The following is a 14,241-nucleotide window of genomic DNA, read 5'->3' as shown; positions in this document are numbered from 1 at the left end:
TATATACTTTTCTCAGACAATACAGAATGGAGGTCACTACAAGTTTTAAAAACAGCCTGACATGAAAAACTCTCGGCGCGACAGGGAGGGATAGATTTCCGATGGTTTATGATGGGTATGTTTTTATTCTGGTAGACTTTAAATAAGCTCATTGATCTTATATCACATTTAAAATATATTAAAAAACAAAACATTAACTAGAACATAAGGTTAAACATGTTGTATAACAAAAAGAGAATGAGGAATTAGGAACAATCCTCCAGCTTTGGTTCTGCTAGATTGCTATCTAGAAAATTGCTATCGAGAAAATCATCTAGCATGCATCGACTGGGAAGAAATTAATGTACGAATTAAAGCGAAACATCCCAGAACCTGTGACAGCAGACCTGTACATTTGGTAAATGTGAAGTCACAGTCTGAGAAAAACCTCAATTGTTTTTTTTCTCCCACAAAAACATGAATCACAAACAGATACCGTCGTATTTTTGCTACCGATGCTGCAGGGAATATGGTGCATAGCATGTTTACACTCCCCCTTCAAAAAAATGTCATGTCGTGGAAAGATTTCATGCATCAGCACATCAGGGTGTGAATTGTGAAATGTGAGAAGTTGGACACTTGTAGTATTCTAGCCAGGTGTAGCTGTAACTGTAGCTGTATCATCAAACTTAAACACCTAAGGAATATTTTACTCCACTGACCCGAACTGTACCATCAGCCGACTCGTAGGTGAGGATGTAGCCAGTGATTTGTGCTTGTGGTGCCTTCCAGGTGAGTGTGGCGCTCTCTGTCAGGATATTACTGGCTTCAAGGTCCTCAGGAGAATCAACATCTGCAGCAGAGGTTAATGAATCTGTTAATGAATTCAGCTTAACATTACTTATAGGTTAATTAGTATAAATTTGGATGTTTATGGGTAATATTAAGTAAAGCAGCTGTTAATGCTAAGAGAATCTTTACGTCACGTGTATAGTGTTGCTATAAATGTTTATTTTATTTGTCCTGAAGATTATATGTCCTGTAAATGTCTGTAACTGTACAAACAGTAAGTCTTCTACATCTTCTTATCCCTAGTGAAATGAAACCAGGACCATGATGCCACATAAGACAGAGAGCGAAGGACGTAAAGGTAAGTTGTCATAGCTAAATAAAGTGCAATGCGTGCAACCTAGTGCAAATACTGTAGTGTAAAACAAATAACAGACAGAACAAAAATACTACAGGACAAATACACAAAATAGCACGAATCGGTGTGCATACAAAGAGGGTTCCGGTAAACATACAGTATATACATTTGTGTAGGAGCAGCAGTTGGATGAGGTTTTGAAATGTGGTTTTCAAAACAGCAATTGAGTGAATGTGCAAGACAGCATGTGCAAAAACGGCACGTAAACGGATTAATATGGTGGTGTTCAGTACCAGAGCTTGCAGATAGAGGTTGAGTGTTTAAGTGTGTGTGTGTTTACCGGTAGTAAACTGTGTAGTCGTGGCAGCACTCTTGGCTGCTTCCCTCACTGCATAGACTTTGACGGTGTACTCAGTGCCAGGGTAAAGCAAGTTCATCTCAAACTCCACAGTGTTTCCAGAAACTCGCTCTGTTATCGGGGGCACTATCAAAACAAACAGCATCTGATTATGATCATTCATGTAGTGTAGACAGTGTTGGACACATTGCTAACCCAAGCTTTCATTTGGTATGTAGCTACAATTCAAGTAAAGCATGATTTGTGACATGCCGTCATACTGGTTTTGTAGTCAGGTTTGTGCTAGTTGTTTCTAAATTCCCTTAGCCTGCTCCGTTACACACGTAGATATATGGACCGAAAAACTTTTCAGAATCAGGGTCGTACAGGAATCTAGAGACACTTACAAACAACTGGACTGTTAAAACGATGATGCTAGCATGGCGGTATACAATCAAGCAGGAGCCACACCCGGTTCCTCCTCAATAATGTGTTGATCTTGGGTTTTAATAGAATCAGGTGTGGATCCTGCTTAACGCGAACGACAATCCGCACACACAAACACTAGACAGTTGCTAATATGAGCACACGCCCCTGTATATCATACATACACGCTTAACCATAACTATGGAGCGCTACAGAGATAATCAAGACCAAATCCTGGATCAAGAAATCATCTATTTTTATTAGTTTGAATTATTGTGCTTATTTAGAAAAGGCTGCTAGGCATTTTTATATTATGTATATTACGCTATAACTGTTTACCTAAAACAAAACAGTCAGCGTATTGAAGCTTTTGTTTGTTCAGTGCACTAGCCAACAAAAATATACAACTCTTTTGTTCTCCCCTGTTAGACAATATTCAGCTCAATCAGCTCTTGGTAATTAGCTCATGATTTGTGTATGTTAAACCAATGAACAGACAAGAAACAAAAAAACTTTGTTTTAGGATTTATACTGTGAGCTTTTGTGGCCTGTTACTTGTTTCTGTGCTGTAGGTGATCACATATCCATCCACCGTAGCAATGGTAGGCTGCCAGTGCAGCAGCGCCGTGGTGTCAGTGATATTGACTGCCACCAAACCGTGAGGCTTGTCCAAAGCTAAAAAAACAAAACGGAAGCAAAAACAAAGGGATTGGTAAAGAGAGTATACACACAGCACCTTCTTCTACACACAAAGATATGTCAGTGTCACAATGGCAGTATACAATTAACATGACACCGACACATCATAAATAGAAAAATGTTGTTGAGTAGCTTTTCTTGTTTCTCAAGTTTAATATGAGCTCCTTGTTCTGAGAAGAAACCAGACAACCTGCTTAGTCTATTCACACATCCACTTGGAAGTCTAAGAGTAGTTATTGGTTCAGTTTGAAACATAAATCCATAAATCCTAAACACTTCTTTTTATTTATTTTGCATTTACAGCAATCTTTTTTCTAGTACATAGATGGCTTTAGGTTCGAAACCCTGTTACAACAAAGCCTTGAGGAGGGAGTGGTACTGAGCTACTGAGTACTGAATTCTTTAGTCAAATATGTTTGCAAATGAAGCTTTTTACTGAGTACTGAATGGAATTAAATGAAATAAACTACAGAAATGAGAAATAAACACTTCAGAAATGTGTGTGTGTGTGTGTGTGTGTGTGTGTGTGTGTGTGTGTGTGTGTGTGTGTGTGTGTGTGTGTGTGTGTGTGTGAGAACTGTACCAGTTGTTACTGTGTCAAAGGCTGGCTCACTCTCCTGCAGACCCTTCACTGATATGACGCCCACACGGTAGGCCACCCCAGGGGTCAGGTTGGGGAGCACAGTCTGGGATTCACCTTCATCCACTGTGATTGACAAAGGTTTTCCTGCAGAGGGAGTTACAGAACCATCTTTTGACAATGCATGGAGAGTGTTAGATGCATGCATGTGATGCAGAGTACCAATAGAGGGCAGCACTATCAGACATAAGACGCTGATCGGTTAAACAGTCTCTCTTCTGTTCCGACTCTGATGGATTGCATCCATTAACAAACTTTATTGATTTGAAACCCGAGCAAACCAAAAAGGACCTTTTAAAGACCTTTGATACTTTTTTGGAGACTATATAGTTTCATGCCAAGCACACTACATTGAATAGCACTGCCATTCCTCAGTCAATATATTAGAAATACTGTATAAGATACTAGATTGTGGACCTTCTTATTAGAATGAATGGATTGTGTCAACATTGTGTCTCTGCACAGGTGATGGTTGATTTTTGAGATCTGGGCTTGCAGAACTACTTCAAGCATTTAAAATGCCCAACCTACATGCAAGTTTATCTGGAGATGAATCTCCATAGAAGGTCATGTAACAGTAGACAGGTTGTGGGTAGTGGCGGCTTAGCAGGAAGAGGTGCCTCACTGGATTAAACTGTCAGTGATAAGAGGGACATAAGCTCGAACCCTAGCACTACCCCGCTGTCACTGACAGGTGCTTGAGTACTACTACAACGGTGCCATATCACAGATGACCCTGTGCTCTGACCCCAGCTTCATAACAAAATAGGATATACAAACAGAAAGAAAAAATAACACAGTATATGTGACAATACAGACTGGCTAATAAGCCAGAATGTGGAATGTAACACTTACCTGAATGAATGGGCACATAGAAGATTTTGTAATTGTCAACTCGATAACGAGGGATAGCCCAGTGAACGGTGGCAGAGGTATCAGTGACATCAGAGAAGCGAATACCCTTTAATTTGCCCAGAACTTGCAGGAGACAACACGAAACAAGACAACAAGAAGGACAAAACCCAGTGATGATAATCACACATATGTTACACTTGTACCTTAAAATGGTACAGGGTTTATTAACATTCATCATGCATGTATGTGTGAGTGTGTGTGAGGGAAGTGTACCTGTTGTAAATGTATCAGAGGCTGGCTCACTCTCTTCCAGACCATTCACTGATATGACGTTCACGTTGTAGGTCACCCCAGGTGTCAGGTTGGGCAGAACAGTGTGAGATTCACCTCCATCCACTGTGACTGTTTTTGAAGTTTCTGCAGAGGGAGTTACAGAACCAACTAAACCATGTAGTGCTACAGAGTCATGCATGTATTACAGAGCTCCACAAGACAGATGGTGCCGATGAGGAAAACAGATTACACAGAAATGCTGATTGATCTGAAATTTCAGGGTTAGACTTCATGAATGATTTGCGCTAGTTGCTAAAGGTGTTGTTACTAAATACTGACTTAAAAGGGTGTGCAAACGTTTGCAACAAAATATATGCTTCTTTTCATTGGTGCACATACCCATAGTACAGTATACTGAACTTAATCTAATCTAGGGAAGTGCATAAGAGATTATAAAAGATACGAATCTCCATTAAGGCATAATATGGAATGAATGAAAAAGCACTTACCTTCATGAATGGGTGTGTAGGTGACTCTGTAGCTGTCAATGTGGTAATAAGGGACAGTCCAGTGAACCGTGGCAGAGGTTTCAGTAACGTCGGAGACACGGACACCCTTTAGTTTGCTCAGAACTTGCAGGAGACAACACATGATGCAACAATAAGTGCAAACACTCGACACAAATAATCATGAACATTTAGCATTATATCCAATTGTACGATCATTTAGTGTAGTATCTGGACTGAATTTGACTTATAATGTACATTGTCCTGTGAAAAAAAATGTGTTTGTGTGTCTGTGTGTGAGGGAAGTGTACCTGTTGTAAATGTATCAGAGGCTGGCTCACTCTCCTTCAGACCCTTCAGTGATGTGACGCTCACGCGGTAGGTCACCCCGGGTGTCAGGTCGGGCAGAACAGTGTGAGATTTACCTCCACCCACTGTGACAGTTGTTGGACTGTCTGCAGAGTGAGTTACAGAACCAACTTTAGACCATGAAGTGCCCCAGAGTCATGCATGTGATACAGAGCACCACAAGATGGCAGCATTGATCACACAGACAGGGCTGATCAGAGAAATGTCCTACACTGATGCATTACATTCATTAATATCTGACCACCTGAGTAGGTCATTTCAATGCCAAAACACATTGGGTTTTAAAAACACTTTGAAAAAAAATTCTAATTCTTTCTTAATTTATCAAATAAAAAAATGATTTCATGATTTCATTCAAATTTCTTATATACAATAATGCACAAATATTGGGAAGACTTGGACAAAAGACGAATTGATTATCGAATGGAAAAAGCCAGAAGGATATTAAAGAACTAGATGCATTCTGCACAGAAGAGTGGGTGACAATTAATTAAACCTGAATAGAAATAATAATACCTGAATAGAAAAGTAATTATAAGTATTAACTTAATCGGACAAGCCTTTGGAGCAAAATATATAATTTAATGAGGGATGTTCAAATTGCCGTATAAGGTATTTATATTCCAGAGTCGAATAAATGGAAGGATGGTGTCAAAATCTTTGATGGATGTTGATGGATGATGCACGTTTGATGGACGGTTGGTGATGGATGGATGGTTAGCATTTCTGAACCTCATCCTTTACTGACCTTTAGCTGGATAGGTAATTCATGTGGATTGATACAGGAAACAATTACCTTCAAGAATGGGTGTGTAGGTGACTCGGTAGCTGTCGATGTGATAATGGGGGACAGTCCAGTGGACAGTTGCAGAGGTATCCGTAATATCAGAGAAGCGAATACCTTTTGGTTGTCCCAGACCTTTCAGGACACAACGAGCAGAGCAAATTTTCTGTGACATATGCTGCACTTATGGTTGAGTTTTTCTGTGTGTGTGTGTGTGTGTGTGTGTGTGTGTGTGTGTGTGTGTGTGTGTGTGTGTGTGTGTGTGTGTGTGTGTGTGTGTGTGTGTGTAAAGTGTACCTGTTGTAAATGTATCAGAGGCTGGCTCACTCTCCTTCAGACCCTTCAGTGATGTGACGCTCACGCGGTAGGTCACCCCAGGTGTCAGGTTGGGCAGAACAGTGTGAGATTCACCTCCGCCCACTGTGACAGTTGTTGGACTGTCTGCAGAGGGAGTTACAGAACCAACCTTAGACCATGAAGTGCCCCAGAGTCATGCATGTGTTAGAGAGCACCACAAGGTGGCAGCACTGATCAGACAGACGGAGCTGATAGCTAAAACAGACTACTCTGATGGATTGCCTCCATTAACATGCTGATTGGCCTGAAAACCTGAGCAGATTATTTCCACTCCAAAAAGTACATCGTGAAACTCTGGAAGTTATAGTTCTGTTTTTTTTCTGCATGATAATGTTATGTCCAAGAAGACAATAATTTTCTTATATATGAGTTACTTTATAAATCATACATCACACAAGAACAATGAACGAAGAACTCTAAGGACTTAAGACTTAGGGAACACTTGGGAAAACTTAGAAGTAGGGAACTTCCAACAACAATTTGTTAGAGATATAAATGTGAAGAATTGTGGATATTAAGTTTTTAATGGGTATAACAGCACAGATGATGGATGATTTGTGAGGTCTAAGATTATAGTAGCATTTACGATGCCCAAACTACACTGACCTTCAGATGGAAAAGTACTTAACACATACTAAGATATGATTCTCCACAGAAGGCCAAGTAGCAATAGGAAGAAAGCCAGAACATGTCTATGACCGAGGGAACACTTACCTCCATGAATGGGCACGTAGGTGACTTGGTAGTTGTCAACACTGTAATTGGGGACAGTCCAGTGAACGGTGGCGGAGGTATCGGTGACATCAGAGAAGCGAATACCCTTTGGTTTGCCCAGACCTTGTAGGAGACAACACGTAACAAGACAACATGCAAACCAAACAGACAAGTGTCAGAGGCTGTTTAAACACAAATTAGACAAGCGTTATTGATGCCAGTCCAAGATGAACCCTGTCAAGTACAGTACGGCTTCAGAAAGACAGAAATATGAGGCATGTAAAATACTAAAAGTTAGTATATCATGGAGAAAGGATAGAGTATAGTCAAGACAAATGGATAAAAAGAGCTCAAGCCTTTCGGCCATTTCTCAACGTTGGGCTGCAGAATCCTGCGTGACAGACATGGGGAGATTAACTTGCCCCCATTACGTGAGTACAATGGTGCAACATGCCAACGTCAGACTCAAGAGGGAAGAGAGGCCCCTTGGGACAGAGCCAGACAACCAAAGACAGACACATATTCAGTAAAAACACAGACCCGATTGCTCTGTCCAATGGGTAAACCCCGTGACTGGACAGTTGGTGAAAGATGTCGGATACAAAAGAAGAAGAAGGTTTTAGTATATTTACATTTCCTCTGCAAATCTAAGAGGTTAGGATTCGGTAATTTAGTAACTCAGGACATACAACAAAGAAGACAGACAAAAAAGATTGTAAAAGTGGAAACATTGATTGTCTGTATGAAAATTATTTCATCATTACTCAAATAAACAGACCACAACTTCCCTAAAGCATTGTCATAAGTGTGAACGGGAGACTCAGGTCAGATTAGTATTCACTAACATTTCTAGACATTGTGAAAAGATGGCGACGAAAGACTGACTTCACCGGCTTGCTTGGCCAAGATGTATCCAAATACCTGTTAGAGCTTTCCCAGAAATAGGCTTGAAGTTCCGTCCTGCAATTGTCCCATAGAGCTCAATTTCATACTCTGTAGCCTCATCGAGGCCAGAGATCACTTCTGTTCTTTTCTCTCCTGATACACTCATCTGCCTTTGCTTGCCCGTTCTGTCAGAGATTTTGATAACAAACATTTCAAAGATTCCTTCAGGAGCCGTCCACTGCAGCATAAAACCGTCTGGCTTGTTGTTGGAGGTGAAAAGATGCTCCACCTCAGGTTCTGCCTCTAGGTGGACAAAGAAATACACAAATTCTTTTCTTCTGTCTATGCTCTTCAGACATGTTCAGGTCTTTTTAAGCCCCAAAGCCACATTGTTACTATGCATGCTTTTCAGGGTTAACCATCAATTGGTTATAAATATGTTATGTTTGTTATGTTGAGATGTATAGCTATATGTCTATATGTTATGCCAATAAACGCCATCCAGTTAGAAGAACATGCAAAGAGAAAAGGTTGAAACTAATAAACACATGCACAAACCATACAGGATTAATAACACAGGAATGTGTACAGTAGTCTCACATTAGTATCTGTGATTAGATAGACCATAGCAGTAGATCTGAAGCATAAAGTAATATTTGGTCCCTAAATGAAATAACAACTTTTCATTTGTATTTTTTTCTTAGATTAAAAACAAATCTCTTGTCATGTGAAACATTTTCTATTTTTATGCAAGACATTGTGCAATAGTTTTATAGTATGTAAGAGTGTAATAGTACTCGATATTTTATGAACAATATCATTAATGAAATTGTACCCAGCTTTTATTCTGGGGGATTGTGGTATGTGGTACACTGAAATCATTTTAGAACATTGTGGCTGACAACCAAATAAACAACCATGTGTTTAATAAAGGATTTAGTTGTTGCCAGTAGAATTTGGTGAGTAAAGTATTAATAATCTCTGGTTGGTTGTGTAACTCACTTGGGCTCCATCATGTCACACAATTCCTACCACTAAGCTTGGCCAGAGTCACTAACACTCTTTACCACAGGAAAAATGACACAACAACCAGTTTCTATACATGGATGTATTTCTGATGCATTATGCATCATATTAAATGCAAAAAAGATTCTTCTACATGATGGAAGTATAGTGAGAAGATCAGCTTCAGAAGGTGATGTAAGAAAACGTGAAACCTAGCATACACCAATGTGACTCCTTTATTTAGTAAATCAAAAGGAGAGCCTCAGAAACTCTTGACCATTCTAAACCTCCTCTCTCTCCCTCAAGCTCAGGCTGACATGAGGTTCGCTAGTTGTTTTGTTCCATGAAGGAGAAGTGGTTGGAAATGAACCGGAGCGGGGAAAAATCCTGTGGAGCCGTCACTCTTCATTAGCATAGTGCTAGCTGGAGGGTTTGTCAGAAGGAGTATTGGGGGGGTCTGTTTGTGGGCGTTGCGTGAGTGCTAAAGTGGTAACTGCAGATCACTTTCATCAAACTGGTCTCTCTTAGTCTTTCGGCCAGGACAAAGAGCCATCTGTTCGTGAAGGAGGAACAAGGCGCCAGCTAACCTGCAGAAAAGACGAGGTCATGCTACTAAAAGGAACGCTCAGCTCGGTAACCTGACAGGCTTTGGCATTCGGATAGAGTTGATGCTCTTAAGTTAATAGGAGGATATGTACAGATATGTTTTAGTCAGCTTCAGTACCAAGAGCTCACATATTTTCACTTTCAACTTTTTCACTGTTTTAGCCTTTGAATCCATTTTTGAAAATTCTTATAAAGTAGAAATATGAATTACAGAATGTTTTTTTTTTTTTTTAAGAATACTCTGATTGCAGTCTGCTGTTTAAAAAAGTTACTGATTAGCCAGCATGCTTGAGTATGCACTACGACTAGAGCAGTTACAGCCACGGCTTGATAAATGCCAAGAAAATGTGTGAAAGCGGCGCTTCAGAGTTTAGGCCGCTGCAGAGTTCGAAAACCGGGTCTGCATACTGACGAGATCTTTCACAAGAAGTGACAAAAACTCCTTAGGCTCACTTCCATGGCAAACCGCTTCTGCCCAGTCGGCATCTTTATTTGACGAGGAATCAAGCAAAGGCCAAACTATGACTTGGAGCTAATAACCAGCCGCTGTATTATTGTGGGCAGCAGAGGTATTACAGCTCGGTGACTGAGAATATTTTAATCTCCCGTATTTGGAAGGTTTTTTTTTCCAACCTTAAACGCCACTTCACAGGCATGCTTAGCATATGCATTGTATATTATGGGTGGTTAAAAATAAAAGGGTATTATTCACTTGACTTTTCTTTGGCTGCAAAGCATAAATAAGTCTGTGATCATAGAGGGAGGTCAGTGTGTGCACCTGCAGGCTTTGTCTGTGATTAGGCAAAGCACAACATGAAGGGCTCTATTTTACGCTAGTGCAGGTGTGCTCTGAATATCAGTATGCTCCAACACGTAATTGGGAAGAAAGTCGGAGCTGAAGCTTTAAAATATCAGGACCGGATCTACAAAAAGCCGCGCTGACATAAAAAGACTGCTGGTACTTTACAGGGGTAATGTACACATCAAAGAGAGGTGTAATAGCATGTTTGGGTGACAAGATAAAAAAAAAACCTGTTTAAATACGTAGTTTTACACCCGGTTTTACAGGAGAGAGAATATAGACGTTAAAATGATATAATTAGTAAGCTTATTGTTATTTGAAGGAAAATGTTAGTTGTTAGTCTTCATTTGACATATCAGCTGTGTTATAAACACTTTAGTATTCATTCCAAACTGAAACGAAGCATCGGGACGCGTCGAACGGTGGTACCTGTGAAAGCCTCCCCAAACACTGGCTCTAAGAGATCTCCCATGTACAGGCCATATAGAGCGACTCTGTAGAAAGTGCTAGGCGAGAGATCAGTGATAGTCAAACTGTACTCCTGTCCTGATACAGTGTGGTTCTGGGCCTGGGAGAGACCATCTGGGTCAGCCACCTCGATCAGAAAGCCATCAAACTGGCCTCTCTTCAGCTCCCAGGATATATTAAAGCCGTCCCAGGAGAGCGCTGAGATGGTGATGTTGCCCACCAGGGGCTTTTCTTTGTCTGGATGATAAACAGAAGAGATTAAGCGACAGGCAGTGGAGCATGAGTTTGATATCTTGGTGTGTTTAACTCGAAGTATCAGATGAAGACCAGCAAGAGGATGACCAAAGAAATGTTGGTTCGCATGTCCATAAAGCAGTCAGTACGTACATTCAAGAACAATACACATTTAGAAGAACTGAAACACTTACCACAATGCTGTGTAAAATTGTTTTCTTGTTTATTTTCATTTTATGATGTGCCTTAAATTTGTTCGTTCATCCAGCGATCGGTAGCCCCGCCCACTTTCCATCACTGTAGCAAAGCTGTGAGAATCGAGTACATGAAGTGTACAACAATTCCACACTTCGTTTCTTCGGTCGAATAAGTGCATTATCGTGGTCAAACACCCTATTCACACTATTTATTCTACACAAATCTATAGAATAGTAGATTTGGGATGCACCTTTGTTTTTGCACCTTTGTTTTTGGTTTAGTTTTTTGCCTTTCCTTTTCAAGAGAGTTAATAAAAAGGAGGGCTGTTGAGGAGATGACTGTTTGGAAGCTGATGGAAAATACATGATACCAGAAACTTAATTTCCCCCAACATTAAATATTAATCATTAATCATAAAATCATTCGTTTTCTTGATTATTTTCACTTTAGGATATTATACTATGCTCTCTAGGTTAACGGTTCCAAACGCTTAAAGATTGACATGTATAATGGGATATAAAGGTATATATGCTATATATAATTGTTCTCCAGGTCAAGGATTGGGAAGCAGGGCTCTACGAGATCTTCTCCTAACATCATATCAATTAACAGTAAAAAAAAAAAAAACGTCTCAAAACAAATGATGTGTTAGGAAATTTCCAAGAAATTTCCAAGATTTTTTTTTTTAAAAACATCAACAAAATCCAACTATGTCAAATTTTGGATGGAAAAAGACCATCTCTTCTGTAAATAACATGTACTGTAACAGACATCTGTCTCTGTTAAAATTCAGGTTTACGTCCATCTGTTGCATGCAAAACAAACATCTGTCCATGCAATCAAAAAACTGGCATGTGAAGTCAGTGCAATAATAAACAGTCTCGTTTGCACAAGCCTCCATTTGATCGAACCTCATTCATAATAAATTCAAAAACATGCACGTGACTGCAGCTTGCTCTGGTATTAATGGCTCAGAACGAAGCCATTAATTTTTTGAAGGTTCTGCGTAGTCCGCTTGAGCAGAAGTACGCCGATTGCTTCAAATAAAGCAGGAAGCCATGCAGGGAAGCGCAAACCCGTAATTGAATATCCTTTCGCCCCATCAGCATTCATAAAGAGATGGGAGCAAAGAGCTTGGAGATGCACCATAGGCTGCCATTATCCTCTTAATGCACAATCAAGTGGACACAAGCGTACTGGTGAATTGAGTGAAAGACAAAGAGGGTGAAGTGAAAGACTTTCCCAGTTCCCAGGCATGAGAATTTTAAACTAACATTGCTGGGAAAATTTAACACTGTCAATTAGAGGCTCTAGAAGATCAGAACGATTAATCATTCCCATGCTTGGCCATGATGATTGATGAAATCATTCAACGGTAACTCAAAGCATACACTACCGCGAGGTCTGACAAATTCTTTCACGAATTTGCCCTTCCTAGAAAGAATTCATAGCAAAGCCTAATTTAGTTTATTCTAACTGAAGGTGTTGATAAATTTTCTATTACAGCAGTTCTGACAGTAGCTCCGGCTGTGATCCGGACACCGACTCCTTCACTGGGACTTTGACTCCGTATAACAGATGATACACAAATCCACTGCTGATGTTTTTTTTTTTAAAAGTGATGCTTTCTGTATGACAGAAAGTTTCCTGCCATGGGAAAGTCTGAGGAATTTAGCTATGTCCCAAATGACATACTACATACTATGAACTTACACTCTGCAATATGTACTTTACTGTAAAGTGTAGCAAAGTGTATCTGCCATTTTTAACACTTTTCTCATCCAACGTCAGCGCCTGGTAGCGCCGCCCCTCTTCCGCTACTTAAGCTAAGCTGTGAGCATCAAGTGCATTAAGTATCCAACGATCCACTCTTTGTTTTTTTGTTTTTTAAATGAGATGAATAAGTGCATCATCACAGTATGTAAAGTGCACTTCTGTTTGTTTATCAGTTTCAACATGCTACTCACACTATTTATACGACACAATGATGAATCGTGGAGAAGTATGCGATTTGGGACACACCTTTGTTCTTTTTAGTGTCTTGGCTTCTCTCTTCAAGAGAGGAAAAAAAATAGGGGGAGAGCTGGTGAGGAAGTGACTGTTTATAGCTGCTGTGATATAAGTGATAACAGAAACTAACCTGTCCCAAAACATTAAAATGGGATGTAGTAGCCTAGTGGTTAAGGTGTTGGGCTACCAATCGGAAGGTTGTGAGTTCGATTCCTTGCCCCTGAGCAAGGCCCTTAACCCTCAACTGCTCAGTTGTATCAAAAAAAGTAAGTCGCTCTGGATAAGAGCGTCTGCTAAATGCTGTAAATGTAAAATGAGGAAGATGTAGATCTCTTGAATGCTATAATTTGAATAAGAAGAATAAAACACTTTGGGATTGTAGCAGTGACTCTGCCTCGCATCAGGACACGTTAGCACCCTGTTGTTGGTTATTTTCCTGTAACAACATGCTCTGAAGTGTTTTATTCTGTATACGGTATATTCAATCAAATGACTTGTTTTTTTTCCTGAACATTAAAAGTGGCTTTCTATATCTGAAGCTGAATCAGATTCTCAGTTAGATCCTCCGGTGGAATGAGGAGGTAGATAAGTGCCAAGCCTGAAATGTTGAAATGGATCACATTTGACATTAAACGTATATAAAATTTCATCCTTGATTGAATCTTTTAGTATGCATGATATTATGTCAAAAATAATATATCAAGGAAAGTGATTTTCTGTTTTTTTAACTTTTCTGTTGCAGTTTTAAAGGTCATGTAGTGTATGCCGAGCTTTAATACGGCCTTCATGCAGATGGAGCAAAGAGGTTTTTACGATTTTCGCATCACAGTCGATATAAGGACCTTTGCGACACAGGCCTCACAAATCCCTTGTAAAAGATCACTGTTCATTTTCCCACCTGAATGACATTATTCTGTTAATGAGATTCTATTAAACTGCCTTGGGAT

At 39.9% G+C, this 14,241-nt stretch overlaps 1 protein-coding gene across 5 annotated transcripts in view; it reads right to left on the bottom strand.

Annotated features, from left to right (window-relative positions):
• Positions 1-14,241, bottom strand: part of tncb (tenascin Cb) — a 41,100-nt gene that overhangs the window by 5,505 nt on the left and 21,354 nt on the right. For 2 of the 5 annotated variants that reach the window (XM_047818677.1, XM_047818676.1), the window contains exons 11-23: positions 10,814-11,089; positions 8,008-8,274; positions 7,087-7,209; positions 6,313-6,456; positions 6,028-6,150; positions 5,174-5,317; positions 4,866-4,988; positions 4,357-4,500; positions 4,084-4,206; positions 3,172-3,315; positions 2,445-2,564; positions 1,467-1,610; positions 702-832 (exon numbers count right to left, since the gene is read on the bottom strand). In XM_047818677.1, coding sequence (XP_047674633.1) covers positions 702-832; positions 1,467-1,610; positions 2,445-2,564; positions 3,172-3,315; positions 4,084-4,206; positions 4,357-4,500; positions 4,866-4,988; positions 5,174-5,317; positions 6,028-6,150; positions 6,313-6,456; positions 7,087-7,209; positions 8,008-8,274; positions 10,814-11,089 — 2,006 coding nt within the window. The remainder of the gene's footprint in view (positions 1-701; positions 833-1,466; positions 1,611-2,444; positions 2,565-3,171; positions 3,316-4,083; positions 4,207-4,356; positions 4,501-4,865; positions 4,989-5,173; positions 5,318-6,027; positions 6,151-6,312; positions 6,457-7,086; positions 7,210-8,007; positions 8,275-10,813; positions 11,090-14,241) is intronic. The other 3 variants (XM_047818678.1, XM_047818681.1, XM_047818680.1) reach the window with 3 other exon arrangements.

The sequence above is a fragment of the Tachysurus fulvidraco genome, chromosome 9 (assembly GCF_022655615.1).
Source record: "Tachysurus fulvidraco isolate hzauxx_2018 chromosome 9, HZAU_PFXX_2.0, whole genome shotgun sequence".
Taxonomy (NCBI): domain Eukaryota; kingdom Metazoa; phylum Chordata; class Actinopteri; order Siluriformes; family Bagridae; genus Tachysurus; species Tachysurus fulvidraco.
The sequence above is the reverse complement of the archived record's forward strand: the minus strand, read 5'-3'. Positions and strand labels throughout refer to the sequence as shown.